Below are 15,815 nucleotides of genomic sequence, written 5' to 3'. Positions count from 1 at the left end.
ATTCAGGGAATGTTGGAAAGTAGCAAACGTAACTCCCTTATTCAAAAAGAGAGGCAGACAGAAAGCAGGAAACTACAGGCCAGTTAACCTAACAGCTGTCATAGGGAATGTGTTTGCCATTATTAAAGTTGTTATAACAAAGCATTTGAAAGGGCAGCACGGTAGCCCAGTGGTTAGCACTGCTGCTTCACAGCTCTAGGGTCCTGGGTTCGATTCCCAGCTCGGGTCACTATCTGTGTGTGGAGTTTGCACATTCTCCTCGTGTCTGCCTGGGTTTCCTCCGGGTGCTCCGGTTTCCTCCCACAGTCCAAAGATGTGTGTGTTAGGTTGGTTGGCCGTGCTAAAATTGACCATAGATGCATAGGTTAGAGAGGATTAGTGGGTATAGTATATAGCAATTGGGGGTAGGGCCTGGGTGGGACTGTGGTCGGTGCAGACTCGATGGGCCGAAGGGCCTCTTTCTGTATTGTAGGATTTCTATGAAAGAATTCACGGTAATCAGGCCAGTTTTGTGAAAGAGAAATTATGTTTAACCAGTTTACTTCTTTGAAGAAGTCATGAATGTATGCTGTGGATGAAGGTGATGAACCATCCTTAGATCATAGAACCATTGAATCCCAACTGTGCAGAAGAGGGCCATTTGGCCCATCAAGTCTGTAGCAAATCTCCAACAGAGCGTCTTATTCAGGCCACATCCCCATAACCCCACATTTATATCCCACTGATCTCCCTGCCCTACACTTCTCAGGATACTAAGGGGCAATTTAGCACAGCCAATCCACTTAAACTGTACATCTTTGGACTGTGAGAGGAAACCAGAGCACCTGGAGGAAACCCACACAGACACGGGGAGAATGTACAATCTCCACACAGGCAGGCACCCAAGTCCATAATTAGATTAACAGAACATAGAACAACTACAGCACAAACAGGCCCTTTGGCCCACAAGTTAGGCCGATCCTATCTCTACTTACTAGGCTTACCTATAACCCTCAATCCTATTGAGTCCCATGTACTCATCCAGAAGTCTCTTAGAAGACCCTATCGAATTTAATGAAGTTAATCTCCCAGTCGCCACACTCCGGGTACACCTTAGGGAGAATTTAGCACGGCCAGTGCACCTAACCAACAACGGTTTGGTGGTGAATCTCTGGAATTCTCTGGCCGTTGAAGTGGTGGAGGCTACCTCGCTAAATATTTTTAAGACGCGGGTTGATGGGTTTTTGATGAGAGAGGGGATTAAGGGTTATGGGGAGAGGGCAGGAATGTGGAACTGAGCCACGACAGATCAGCCATGATCTTATTGAATGGCGGGGCAGGCTCGAAGGGCTAGATGGCCTACTCCTCCTCCTATTTCTTATGTTCTTATGTTCTAACCAGCATATCTCTCGGACTGTGGGAGGAAACCCACGCAGATACGGGGAGAACATGCAAACTCCAACAGACAAAGACCCAAGCCGGGAATCGAACCCGGGTCCCTGGCGCTGTGAGGCAGCCGTGCTAGCCACTGTGCCAACATGCCACCCTAACAGACTCAGGAAAAGGTCTAGCATTAGGGTCTGGTACATAACGGGTTGATATGGGGCTGAGAACACAGTGATGAAAGGAGACACGTGATCCAGAGTGAGGGTCAGCCTAGAGACGGACGGAGAAGTGTAAAGACCCAAGGATCGAGTCAGCTTCATCCTTGTACTGTATATATGTTAACAGTTATGGAGTGTTGATGAAGACTTGCTATTAATATATTTGTATAATGTACAAAGTTCAGAGTGTCCACAGCAGGATTCTCCAGTTGGAGCTGATGGAATTAGCAGTGATGGTGTCCAGTCGCTTTGGAGGCTGGAGGAAGTTTACGGTGGAGGTTCCCCAGGTCTCCGTGTGAGGGCCCCCTGCTTTCCTTCACCTAGAATAACGATCGGGTGCAAAAGGCACAATGACAACATGGCACAAAACTTGCAATGAAGTGAACAGTGGGGAGGAAAATGCAGAACTTCAGAAGGAGACAGACTGGTTGGCAGAGTGGGCGAGCGAGTGGCAGATTAAACTTAATGTCAAGGAATGATTCATTTCAGAGAATGAATGCAGAGAGTTCATTTGTGTAGTAATCGATGGAGGGCTGTTAATAAAACCCACAGCATTCTGAGCTTTAGAAATAGACAGACAGAGAACAAAAACAAGGCATTTACAGTGAACCTTTCTAATGGTTTGGCCTCAGCTTTTGTCCTGTTTCTTGCTACGCATTTTAGGAAGGATGTGAAGGCTTTAGAAAGGAAGCATTTCCAGGAGTGTTTCCCGGCATAAGAGAGTTCAGTTACACGGATAGGTTGGTAGTGTCAGCACTGTCCGCGTTCGAGACGAGGAGATTTGATAGAGGAGTTCAAAACCAAGAGGGGGTCAGGAAAGAGAAGCTAGAAAGAAACTGTTCCCATTGAGGGAAGAGAAACCAAGAACCACAGGACATTTGTGTAAGGTCAACTAAAGGATGAATGATGACACAAAGATGTTTTGTTAAAACCCAGCGAGTGGTTAGGATCTGATATGTACTGTCTGAAAGTGTGGTGGAGACAGATTCACACAGCGGGTGGTTAGGATCTGATATGTACTGTCTGAAAGTGTGGTGGGGACAGATTCGCACAGCGAGTGGTTAGGATCTGGAATGTACTGTCTGAGAGTGTGGGGGAGACAGATTCACACAGCGAGTGGTTAAGACCTGGAACGCATTGTCTGAGAGTGTGGTGGAGACAGATTCACACAACGAGTGGTTAGGATCTGGAATGTACTGTCTGAGAGTGTGGTGGAGACAGATTCACACAGCGAGTGGTTAGGATCTGATATGTACTGTCTGAGAGTGTGGGGGAGACAGATTCACACAACGAGTGGTTAGGATCTGGAATGTACTGTCTGAGAGTGTGGTGGAGACAGATTCACACAGCGAGTGGTTAGGATCTGGAATGTACTGTCTGAGAGTGTGGGGGAGACAGATTCACACAGCGAGTGGTTAGGATCTGGAATGTACTGTCTGAGAGTGTGGTGGAGACAGATTCACATAGCGAGTGGTTAGGATCTGGAATGTACTGTCTGAGAGTGTGGTGGAGACAGATTCACACAGCGAGTGGTTAGGATCTGGAATGCACTGTCTGAGAGTGTGGTGGGGACAGATTCACACAGCGAGTGGTTAGGATCTGGAATGCACTGTCTGAGAGTGTGGGGGAGACGGATTCGCACAGCAAGTGGTTAGGATCTGGAATGCACTGTCCGAGAGTGTGGGGGAGACAGATTCGCACAGCGAGTGGTTAGGACCTGGAATGTACTGTCCGAGAGTGTGGTGGGGGTGTGTCTTTCGGATCAAACCAAGTAAACAAACTTAAATTACATTCGGACAAAGAAAAAGGGGGCAGCTCCCCAAAAGGAGGGGGAACCACCCGAACAGAAACAAAAAGTACAAAGGAAACTTAAGACGAGTCAAATCAAAATGTGATTATCAGGGTCTGTAAGGCACCTCAGCCCCCGCAGTGCCCAATGGGCACTTTTTGAGAAAGCCCATGGATTCATAGCCCTTAACCTTATAAACGTCACACTGAGTGAATAATCTTTCTTTGTAAGTATGGTTGAAGCTTTCTTCGGTTGTATTGTTTTACTATTTATCAATGACTAACTCGGGCTCTGAACCATTGACAGGGCTCCTACGGTGTGGTGAAGCTGGCCTACAATGAGAATGACGACAAGCATTACGTAAGTAAGCTCAAGATTCTCCCCACGCGAACCTTGTTCTTTAATGTTCTTCAGTGATTGCCTTTGCGGGAATGCAGTAGGCTGGGAGTGGGGGTGGAGATTCCCTGTGTGGTGTTAACAGAGTGATGGCAGCCCCACTGTCCTGTTAATACCAGCGCTGTCCGTAACCCACGGTCATTTTGAAAGGGGGGCCCCCACCACTAAAACGGCCGTTTCAGCCTCTGTTTTCAAATGGAATCACTTGCTTTTTAATTCATTTTTACGGGATGTGGGAGTCGCTGTGGGATGTGGGAGTCAGCGTTTACTCTCCGTCTCTAACTGCCCTCCAGCCTGGAGGGGATCCAGAGGAGGTTCAAAGGAATGATCCCAGAAGTGAAGGGTTGGTCATATGAGGAGAGGTTGTGGAGTCTCACTCCATACCCGATGGAGTTTGGCTGGATGACGGGGTGGGGGATCTAATTGAAACTTACAAAATATTGAGAGGCCTGGATAGAGTGGACGTTCAAAGAGGTCCAAAGAACAAAATCAGCCCGGGAAACAGGCCCTTCGGCCCAACGAGCCTGCGCCGCCATCTCAACACCACCAGTCCCCCTCTCCACTCACGACCCTTGTCTAATGTTTTATGGCCATCCAGATTGAGGGAATCTGATTTAGGGACAATTTATTCCTGCCAATCAGCCTAATAGCACATCTTTGGGGTGTGGGAGGAAACCGGAGCACCCGGAGAAAACCCACGCAAGCATGGGGAGAATGTGCAAACTCCCACAGACACCGGCCCAAATCCATGTATCTGCACAGCAATCAGTGATAGTCACTGAGCTGTCGTCTTGCCCGGTATCTGGTCCAGTTTAATCACACACTAACGACATGAAGCACTAGGCCAATCTCGAACAACCAAGAGCAGCCCCAGTACGACCCATCACGTGTATGCCCCTCGTTGGACACGAGGCGGACCGACTTAAAACCTGTGAATGAAAAGAGAAAAAACATTATTATCATACTATACCCATTTACATTACCAGGGACGCCCCAATGCTAATGACCCTTAAATATGTGGAGAGGATGTTTCCACTAGTGGGAGAGGCTGGAACTCGAGAGTGAAGGGACACCCCTTTAGAATCATAGAACCCAACAGGGCAGAAAGAGGCCCTTCGGCCCATCGAGTCTGCACCGAACACAATCCCACCCAGGCCCTACCCCCATATCCCTACATATTATACCCACTAATCCCTCTAACCTACACATCCCTGCGCACTAAGGGGCAATTTCTTAGCACGGCCAATCAACCTAACCCGCACATCTTTGGACTGTGGGAGGAAACCGGAGCACCCGGAGGAAAACCCACGCAGACACGAGGAGAATGTGCAAAGTCCACGCAGACAGTGACCCGAGCCGGGAATCGAACCCAGCACCCTGGAGCTGTGAAACAGCAGTGCTAACCCACTGTGCTACCATGTCACCCCTAAATAAGAGGTAGAGAGATTCTTCCCGCTTAGAAAGGACAGCAGGACTAGAGGACACAACCTCAAGATAAGGGGGGGGGGCAGTTTAGATCGGAGTTGAGGAGAAACTTCTTCACTCAAAGGGTGGTGAATCTCTGGAATTCTCTGCCCGTTGAAGTGGTGGAGGCTGCCTCGCTAAATATATTTAAGTCACGGGTAGATAGGTTTCTGATAGACAGGGGGATTAAGGGGAGAAAACGGGAAAGTGGAACTGAGCCACTTCAGATCAGCCATGATCTTATTGAATGGCGGGGCAGGCTCGAAGGGCTAGATGGCCGACTCCTGCTCCTATTTCTTATGTCCTTAACTTGTGGAGCATTGAAGAGACTGAACATTTGTCAAGCTCCATTCTCACTGCCTGGATCCCTGCTGTGTTTCTAATGAAGACAACCCCTCTCCCTGTGCTGTGCATCAATGGTTTCTGAGTCAGGGAAGCAACTTAATCAGAAAAGGACTTGAGATTTTTTTTATATGTGTGGGCTGTGTGGATTGAGGTTACGTGCCTGAAATCCAAAACAATGTACCCTAGCAGCTAACTCGCTTCCCGTGCAACCGTACCCAAAATCGGCGCAAGTCACCATCTGTGCTGGGATAACAACAACTTGCATTGATATAGCGCCTCTAACCCAGTAAAATCTCCCGGCGTGCTTCCTTATCCCTCAAAAATCTGAGGCTGAGTCACGTCAGCAGATACTTGGTTGAGTGAGCTTGGTCGAAGAGATTGTAGAACGTAGGGGGAGAGGGAGGTCGAGAGTTTGGTTGGAGGCTGGGGCCTGGCCCAGGAGTGTGTTTGGAAAGTATTAGGATTTGGTCGACTCTCCGCCATGCCTGATAACGGGGGAGGACACTGTCAGATTCCCACAGCACCAAAAACCCAACGAAACATCTGGCCTTGTCCCTTGACCTCAGCCACCTTTGGTGTGGTTAGTGTCAGCGGTGCACCAGTAACCAATTTCACCCTCAATAACCAGTGGATTCTGAGGCCTCGATACGTTTAAACAGTCACAGAATTACTACAGATTATCACAGATTTTCACAATAACTTCGTTGCAGTGTTAATGTCAGCCTACTTGCGACTAATAACTAAACTTCTAAAGCCCAGGCAGTTCTGTACCAGTGCTTGCTGTGTGCATTTAACTGATGTGGAGATGCCAGCGTTGGACTGGGGTAAACACAGTAAGAAGTCTCACAACACCAGGTTAAAGTCCAACAGGTTTATTTGGTAGTAAATGCCACTAGCTTTCGGAGCGCTGCTCCTTCGTCAGGTGAGATAACTCGAAAGAGAAAAGCTCCGAAAGCTCGTGGATTTTTCTACCAAATAAACCTGTTGGACTTTAACCTGGTGTGGTGAGACTTCTTTTTGTCAAAAATATACTTTATTCATCAAAGTCTCAAATACGCCATTGCAAATCTACCCGTCTATGAATCGCAAACAGTGCAGAATTAAAACTTTTTTTTACAGTTCTATACAAATTACAGTCGTAACATTTCAAAACTTAAAACTATATACATGCCTCAGAATTTACTGTGTGCCATTATTTCTTAGACTGGCACGCAAAGAACAGATTTTTTTCCCAAAAATATACTTTATTCATAAGAATCTCAAATAAACCTTTGCAAATCTACATGTCTGTGGATTGCAAACAGTGCAGAGTGTTGTGAGACTTCTTACTGTGTTTAACTGATACAGTGCATTTGTTTGCCTGAATGTTGTAACCTGGCTTCAATATTCAAGGAGAGGGGAGGTTTGGTAATGTGGGACTGATCCATATTGTTAACAGGGATTCTCTCTCTCTCCCTCTCCAGGCTATGAAGGTCCTTTCTAAAAAGAAGCTGATGAAACAGTACGGATTTCCACGTAAGTATTACCTGTGAGCTTGGGTTTCTCAATGAGATTCCATTCTGACACAATTTGCCTAATTCTCGGTGCTTGGTGTTTTGATTGCAGCGTTTAGCATACAGATAGGCGGGTGTCACAGAATAGGATCAAAGGGCCTTTTCATGTCGCTGTCTCTGAATGAGTAATGGATTTCTCACAGTACCTGCAGCTGAGTGTGGGAGCTTCACGAGTAGAGGAATAATGTAAAATCCTATCAGTCTGATAATGATGGTTAATACCAACACATCGTATACCCGGGTTAAACTGGGAAAAAAACGCTCAAACTGCAAGGAACCTTAGTGTAACTGACCAGCCCCACTGCGACTGACCAGCCCCACTGCGACTGACCAGTCCCAATACAACTGACCAGTCCCACTGCAACTGACCAGTCCCAATGCGACTGACCAGTCCCACTGCGACTGACCAGTCCCAATGCGACTGACCAGTCCCAATGCGACTGACCAGTCCCACTGCGACTGACCAGCCCCAATGCGACTGACCAGCCCCAATGCGACTGACCAGCCCCACTGCGACTGACCAGCCCCACTGCGACTGACCAGCCCCACTGCGACTGACCAGCCCCACTGCGACTGACCAGCCTCACTGCGACTGACCAGCCCCACTGCGACTGACCAGCCCCAATGCGACTGACCAGCCCCAGTGCGACTGACCAGTCCCAATGCGACTGACCAGTCCCAATGCGACTGACCAGTCCCACTGCGACTGACCAGCCCCACTGCGACTGACCAGCCCCACTGCGACTGACCAGTCCCAATGCGACTGACCAGCCCCACTGCGACTGACCAGCCCCACTGCGACTGACCAGCCCCACTGCGACTGACCAGCCCCACTGCGACTGACCAGCCCCGCCGCGACTGACCAGCCCCGCCGCGACTGACCAGCCCCGCCGCGACTGACCAGCCCCGCCGCGACTGACCAGCCCCGCCGCGACTGACCAGCCCCGCCGCGACTGACCAGCCCCAATGCGACTGACCAGCCCCACTGCGACTGACCAGCCCCACTGCGACTGACCAGTCCCAATGTAACTAACCAGCCTCATTGTAACTAACCAGCCCCACTGCAACTGACCAGCCCCGCCGCAACAGTAATTAGCACTGCTGCCTCACAGTGCCAGGGACCCGGGTTCAATTCTCCCTGTGTCTGCTTGGGTTTCCTCTGGGTGCTCTGGTTTCCTTCCACAATTAGTAAGACATGCTGGTTAGGGCGCATTCACCATTCTAAATTCTCCCACAGTGTGCGCGAACAGGCACCAGAGTGTGGCGACTAGAGGATTTTCACAGTAACTTGATTGCCGCGTTAATGTAAGCCTACTCGCAACATAAATAAATAAACTGACCAGTCACAGCATCACTAGCCAGTCAGTTAGTAACCGGTCACACCACAAATAACTAGTCAGCCAGTAACCGTGGAACCATAGAACCGTAGAATCCCTGCAGTACGCTAAACTGCTGCCTTACGGCGCCAGGGACCCGGGTTCAGTTCTAGCTGTGACTCACTGTTAGTGTGCCACCACCATCACCCTCCTCCTCCACAGCACACCCCCCCCACCCCCCATTTCTCCGGTTTCCTCCCACTGTCCAAAGACGTGCAGGATTGGAATTTAGTGTGAGGGGTTTAACAGGGTAAATACATGGGGTTACGGGGATAGGGCCTGGATTGTTGTCAGTGCAGGCTCGATGGGCTGAATGGCCTCCTTCTGCACTGGAGGGATTCGATGATTGATTTTTATGATTCTATTCTAAGACCATTCGGGCCGTCGAGTCTGCACTGACCCTCTGAACGAGCATCTTACCCAATCCTGACCCAATGCCCCAGAGCCAACCACTGTTACACCCTGCTGCCTAGCAATCACACCAGCAACCAGTCAACCATTACACTGAGTAACTAGTTGCTTTGGAACAATGACAGGGTCAGTGTCTGATCAAACCATAAGTAATCTGTCTCACCGTCAATAACCAGTCGAGCATGAGTGAGCAGTCGGATAACTAGCTTTGAGTATACACTTGTTTCCCAGGCAACCACTCACTGTGTATATGCTATTTCTTATCTGGGCATTTCATAGAATCATAGAAACCCTACAGCACAGAAAGAAGCCCTTCGGCCCATCGAGTCTGCACCGAATACAATCCCACCCAGGCCCTACCCCCATATCCCTTCATATTATACCCACTAATCCCTCTAACCTACTCACCCCTGGACACTAAGGGGCAATTTCTTAGCACGGCCAATCAACCTAACCCGCACATCTTTGGACTGTGGGAGGAAACCGGAGCACCCGGAGCAAACCCACGCAGACACGAGGAGAATGTGCAAACTCCACACAGACAGTGAACCCGAGCCGGGAATCGAACCCAGGACCCTGGAGCTGTGAAGCAGCAGTGCTAACCCACTGTGCTACCGTGCCGCCCGTTGGAGTCACACCTTCTACAAGGGAAGGTGGTTGGAGGTCAATCACCTCGGCTCCAAGGCATCACTGTGAGCAGAAGTTCCTCAGGGTAGTATTCCAGACCCAACCTAGGGGGTTGCTCATTGCTTCATCAGTGTCGTAAGGTCAGAAGTGGGGATGTTTGCTGATGATTGCACAATGTTCAGCGCCGTTCGCAACTCCTCAGATACTGAAGCAGCCCAGGTCCCAATGCAGCAAGACAATATCCACAAAAGATGCAAGGAACAGTCACACTGCACCAGTGCTGGGCAGTGACCATCTCCAGCAAGAGAGGATCTAACTCCCTCCCCCTGACATTCAGTGGCATTAATATCACTGAATCCCTCACTGTCAACATCCTTGGGGTTACACATTGACTGAACTGGACTAGCCATATAAATACTGTGGCTACAAGACTGGGCCAGAGTGCAGGTATAACTCACCTCCTGACCTCCCAAAGCCTGTCCAGCATCTACAAGGCACAAGTGTGATGGAACGTTCTCCCCTTGCCTGGATGAGTACAACACTCAAGAAGCTTAACACTATCCAGGACAAAGCAGAGGGCCAGATTCCACCGACTGCATTAAACATTCACACTCCCTCCACCGATGAACAGTGGCAGTGGACCATCTACAAGATGCACTGCACCCAGGCTCCTTCAGCAGCACCTTCTCTATCATAGAACATAGAAAAACTACAGCACAAACAGGCCCTTCAGCCCACAAGTTGCGCCGATCATATCCCTACCTACTAGGCTTACCTATAACCCTCAATCCTATTAAGTCCCGTGCACTCATCCAGAAGTCTCTTAAAAGACTTTGTCTCCACCACCACCGACGGCAGCCGATTCCACTCACTCACCACCCTCTTGAGTGAAAAACTTACCCCTGACATCTCCTCTGTACCTGCTCCCCAGCACCTTAAACCTGTGTCCTCTCGTAGCGACCATTTCAGCCCTGGGAAATAGCCTCCGAGAATCCACCCTATCTATTCCTCTCAACATCTTATAAACCTCTATCAGGTCACCTCTCATCCTTCGTCTCTCCAGGGAGAAGAGTCCCAGCTCCCTCAACCTATCCTCATAAGGCATGCCTCCCAATCCAGGCAACATCCTTGTAAATCTCCTCTGCACCCTCTCAATAGCTTCCACATCCTTCCTGTAATGCGATGACCAGAAGGACAAGGGCAGCAGATATATGAGACTACCATGACCTGCAGTTTCCCCTCCAAGCTGTTCACCATCCTGACTTGGAAATATATCCGCTGTTCCTTCACTGTCACTGGGGCAAAATTCTGGAAACCCCCCCACCTCCCGAACAGCACAATTGTTTCAGAAGGTAGCTCACCACCAAACCTTCTCGAGGGGAACTAGAAATGGTTAATAAACGTAGCCCAGCCAGCGACCCCTGAAAGTGAATAAAAAGCAACTTTGGCGTAGGGCAAACTGAATCATTCTCCCACGCGGGGGAGTCACTCTGACTGTCGACAGGAGCAACTGCTGAAGGAGAAATGTACGCAGATCGGAAATCAGAGTGTAACCTCAGCTGGTGTTCCAGTGCAGTACCATAAGAACATAAGAAATAGGAGCAGGAGTAGGCCATCTAGCCCTTCGAGCCTGCCCCGCCATTCAATAAGATCATAGCTGATCTGAAGTGGATCAGTTCCACTTTCCCGCTTTCTCCCCTTAATTCCCCTGTCTATCAGAAACCTATCTACCCGCGACTTAAATATACTAAGCGAGGTAGCCTCCACCACTTCAACGGGCAGAGAATTCCAGAGATTCACCACCCTTTGAGTGAAGAAGTTCCTCCTCAACTCTGATCTAAACTGTCCCCCCCTTATCTTGAGGTTGTGCCCTCTAGTCCTGCTATCCTTTCTGAGCGGGAAGAATCTCTCTAACTCTACCCTATCCATCCCCTTCATTATCTTATACGTCTCTATAAGATCCCCCCTCATCCTTCTAAACTCCAACGAGTACAGACCCAGTCTATTTATTCTCTGTTCATAGTCCAACCCCCTCATCTCCGGTATCAGCCTAGTGAACCTCCTCTGCACTCCCTCCAAGGCCAATATATCCTTGCGCAAGTGCGGCGACCAAAACTGCACACAGTACTCCAGCTGCGGCCTCACCAGTGCCCTGTACAGTTGCAGCAAGACCTCCCTACTTTTATATTCAATCCCCCTCGCTATGAAGGCCAGTATCCCATTCGCCTTCCTGATCACCTGCTGCACCTGCAGACTGGGTTTTTGCGACTCGTGCACAGGGACCCCCAGGTCCCTCTGCACCGTAGCATGCTGCAGCTTTTCGCCTTTTAAATAGTAATCCCTCCTACTATTATTTCTAATAGTAATAGTACTGAGGGAGTGCTGCACTGTCGGAGGTGCCATCTGATGCTATGTAAATGCAAATCTTTCTTTTAGATTGACTGAGGACGGCTCTAGGCTGATATTAATCTTACACAGCACCTTTGCCCTCTGTCTCATACAATCCCTATTGTATAGAAGGAGGCCATTTGGCCCACTAAGTCTGTACTGACCACAATCCCACCCTATTCCCGTAACCCTCATTTATGCTGCTAATCCCCCTGAGTGATATAGCACGGCCAATCAAGCTAACCCGCACATCTTTGGAGTGTGGGTAGGAAACCGGGGCACCCGGAGGAAACCCACGCAGATACGGGGAGAATGTGCAAACTCCCCGAGGCTGGAATTGACCTCGGATCCCGGAGGCAGCAGTGGTAACCGTCGCGCCGCTCTCGTCCACTGGAAAGATCCAGTCTCAGGGGAATCCGTCAGGAACGCTAGCAAACTGTCACTGCAGTCTCGGAGCCGCACAGCCCCGTTTTGTTTTGACGTACTTGATGGGTAGGCTGTCATTCCTTAGCTGGATGTGCATTGCTCAGATTTTAACCTCCAGACAGCTGCCAGCCTCGAGTTGGACTGATGAATGTTTGTGATCAGGTTGCAATCTCAAAACATTAGCAAACACGGCACAGCGGGAGATGGAAACCAGCGCCTGTTGGAAGTGTTCCAGCAATCAGCATCTGTCACCAAAGGAATCACACAAAATGCACTTTAAAAAAAAATCTTAAATCAAGCTCCAAACATTACTGGCAGGTTTCTTTTAGAAAAATCGGCTTCTCTCTCGCACAAGATTGATGTGAAGAGATTAAAAGTGAAGCGGGTTTCGGAAATTGCACCCAGACTGTTCCGGGGACACTGGCACACACTTACTCCCGCTATCTGTTGATCTCTGAGTGGTGGCACCAGAGGCCACAGCTCACTGACCTACATCGAACCATTGTGACAAAGGGGGAGAACTCAACTTGGTGCGGGTCAGGCGACAGTGAATTCCGAAATGAAGATTGTGCAGAGAGCCCGAATTTAATCCTGGAGTCAGGAATAAACACCCAGGCAGAGAGAGAGGGAACAGCCCCGTCAAAATGGTTAAATCGTAGAACCCTACAGTGCAGAAGGAGGCCTTTCAGCCCATCGAGTCTGCGCCGAACCCAATCCCACCCAGGCCCTACCCCCATATCCCATCCACTAATCCCCTCTAACCTACACACCCCTGGACACTAAGGGGCAATTTCTTAGCACGGCCAATCAACCCAACCCGCACGTCTTTGGACTGTGGGAGGAAACCGGAGCACCCGGAGGAAACCCACGCAGACACGGGGAGAATGTGCAAACTCCACACAGACGGTGAGCCGAGCCGGGATTCGAACCCAGGACCCTGGAGCTGTGAAGCAGCAGCGCTAATCCCCTGTGCCGCCCCCACAGTAAAAGCAAATTACTGCGGATGTTGGAATCTGAAATCAAAAGAGAAAACTCTGGAAAAGCTCGGCAGGTCTGGCAGCATCTGCCAGGAGAGGAAAGATCTGATGTTTCCAGTCCAGGTGACTCTTTGTCATCTGGACTCAGCTTTGCCGTCAGTACAGAGGGTCATCGGGACTGGAAACGTCAGCTCGTTCCACTCCTCGCAGATGCTGCCAGACCTGCTGAGGTTTTCCAGCCTTCTCCCATGAAAGTGGTAACTGGAAAACGGAGAACAAACGGATGGAGTTAACAATGATGGGGCAGCGTTGCAGGTTGATGTAAAATCTTTCCTGAATGCAGATGGACCTTGGGGATGCCTGAGATGATTTGACAGGATGGGTTTAACTGCCCTGTTCGACAGCACAGTTAGTTTGCCTCTAATAATATCTACACATAAGGTATCACACTGGGGAGGGAGGATTATAAAACTGGCTTGTATTCCCGCTCACTGTCACCTGGTCCTGGAATGCTGGTAGCCTTTTCAGAGCAGCTGCCTGAGCACTGACCTTGTAGAATTTTGACGGCTGACCTACGCCCTTGGAAGGTTTGGGCGCAAGGTCAGGAATGGCCTCCACTCCGTTTCCATTGCCCCCAAGGATTCCTGGGGCTACACGCGAGGATTGATGTGGGTCTGTGTTTGGGTAGAGCTGCAACCCACATGAGATAGGAGAAGGGGGAAATACCGGTTCCCCTCCCACCTCACCCCGTCCCCCCATGATTTCCTATTGGAAAATCCATTCCCAAACACAGGAAAGCCAATTTTAACTCTGGGTGAGAGGTTCATGGTCCATTAGTATTCACCAACAAAACTCTTCGAATATTAAACTCCCGGGCCTCATTATCATAAACCAGGCCCAACCTCAACTCAATCTCACAGGAATACCAGGAATGTTGATCACTGGGAGCAAAGGGAATGCGGAAGGAAACTTAAAATCATCATAGAATCACAGGAACTCCACAGTGCAGAATGAGGCCCTTCGGCCCATCGAGTCTGCACCGACCAGAATCCCACCCCTACATGTTATACCCGCTAATCCCTCTAACCTAAGCATCCCAGGGCACTTAAGGGGCAATTTTAGCACGGCCAATCAACCTAACCCGCACATCTTTGGACTGTGGGAGGAAACCGGAGCACCCGGAGGAAACCCACGCAGACACGAGGAGAATGTGCAAACTCCGCACAGACAGTGACCCGAGCCGGGAATCGAACCCAGGAACTTGGGTCTCTCTTACCTGTGCTCTCTGCAACCACTGTCCCCCCTCCCTCCCCTCTCTCCCCTCCCTCCCCTTCCTCCAAGCAAGGATTCCTTGTGGGGCTTGGAGGAGGTGTCCTCTGTCCCCCGGTGAGCAGGTGAGAGATCACAGCATCTGCTCTGTACAAGACAAGCATCCCATGCTGTCTTAATCGACATTGCTTGTACAATGCAATCCTTGCAATATTTGGCTCAGCATCCTTGAAAAGTTCTGAGGGCTTAAGAAATGGCGGTTTGTGAAACTGCAGAAGTTTTTATGAATAGACTCATCAAGTCACAGACAGGCATTTGTCATACCTAAGTTTGAAAGATCTGGCCTCCTGACAACATTGTGAACAGAGCCCCATGGTGGCAGGGTCTGGGGTGGATTATTTCCCAATACCAATACTTGATCTGCAGTTACCTCACTACCCCTCCCCACCTTCTTGCACTATGCTCTGACTTTGGTACAACCCACAATGGAGGGAGCCCCGATTGCTCTGGTCTACATTAGAGTCGATGAACCAAATCTTCAGCAGGATCGTGAAGACTGGGCGAATGTTTGAGATGCGCATCGGGACCCTGTGCAGGTCCTGACACACGGACTTCTCCTTCGGAATTGCCGGGATGTTTCTGATTGGCAATTTCCCTGCTCCTCACGATTGTCTCTGAGTCTCGGATATTGATGAGAAAATTTGGGCCAATATTCTCACTCGTGAGTCTTTCCAGTTGTTGCCCTGTTCAGAACAGAAAGTAATAGATGATGAAGGCCTGCAAAAAACTGATCTTGTGTTCATCTAAACCCGTACTGGGCGGCAGGGTACCACAACGGTTAGCACTGCTGCTTCACGGCTCCAGGGACCTGGGTTCAATTCCCAGCTCGGGTCACTGTCTGTATGGAGTTTGCACATTCTCCTCGTGTCTGCGTGGGTTTCCTCCAGTTTCCTCCCACAGTCCAAAGATGTGCGGGTTAGGTTGATTGGCCATGCTAAGAAATTGCCCCTTAGTGTCCTAAGATGCGTAGGTTGGAAGGATTCATAGAATCATAGAACCCTACAGTGCAGAAAGAGGCCCTTCGGCCCATCGAGTCTACACTGAACACAATCCCATCCAGGCCCTACCCCCATATCCCTACATGTTATACCCACTAATCCCTCTAACCTACATCCTCGATTCTAAGGGGCAATTTCTTAGCACGGCCAATC

General features: G+C 49.7%; 1 protein-coding gene across 6 annotated transcripts in view; it reads left to right on the top strand.

Annotated features, from left to right (window-relative positions):
* camkk1a (calcium/calmodulin-dependent protein kinase kinase 1, alpha a) overlaps positions 1-15,815 on the top strand; it is a 166,599-nt gene that overhangs the window by 95,429 nt on the left and 55,355 nt on the right. For all 6 annotated transcript variants that reach the window (XM_080210631.1, XM_080210626.1, XM_080210628.1 and 3 more), the window contains 2 exons: positions 3,679-3,732; positions 7,041-7,092. In XM_080210631.1, coding sequence (XP_080066757.1) covers positions 3,679-3,732; positions 7,041-7,092 — 106 coding nt within the window. The remainder of the gene's footprint in view (positions 1-3,678; positions 3,733-7,040; positions 7,093-15,815) is intronic.

The sequence above is a fragment of the Carcharhinus amblyrhynchos genome, chromosome 23 (assembly GCF_965287045.1).
Source record: "Carcharhinus amblyrhynchos chromosome 23, sCarAmb.v2.hapA, whole genome shotgun sequence".
Lineage (NCBI taxonomy): Eukaryota > Metazoa > Chordata > Chondrichthyes > Carcharhiniformes > Carcharhinidae > Carcharhinus > Carcharhinus amblyrhynchos.
Note: the sequence above shows the minus strand (reverse complement) of the source record. Positions and strands in the feature narration are given on the sequence as shown.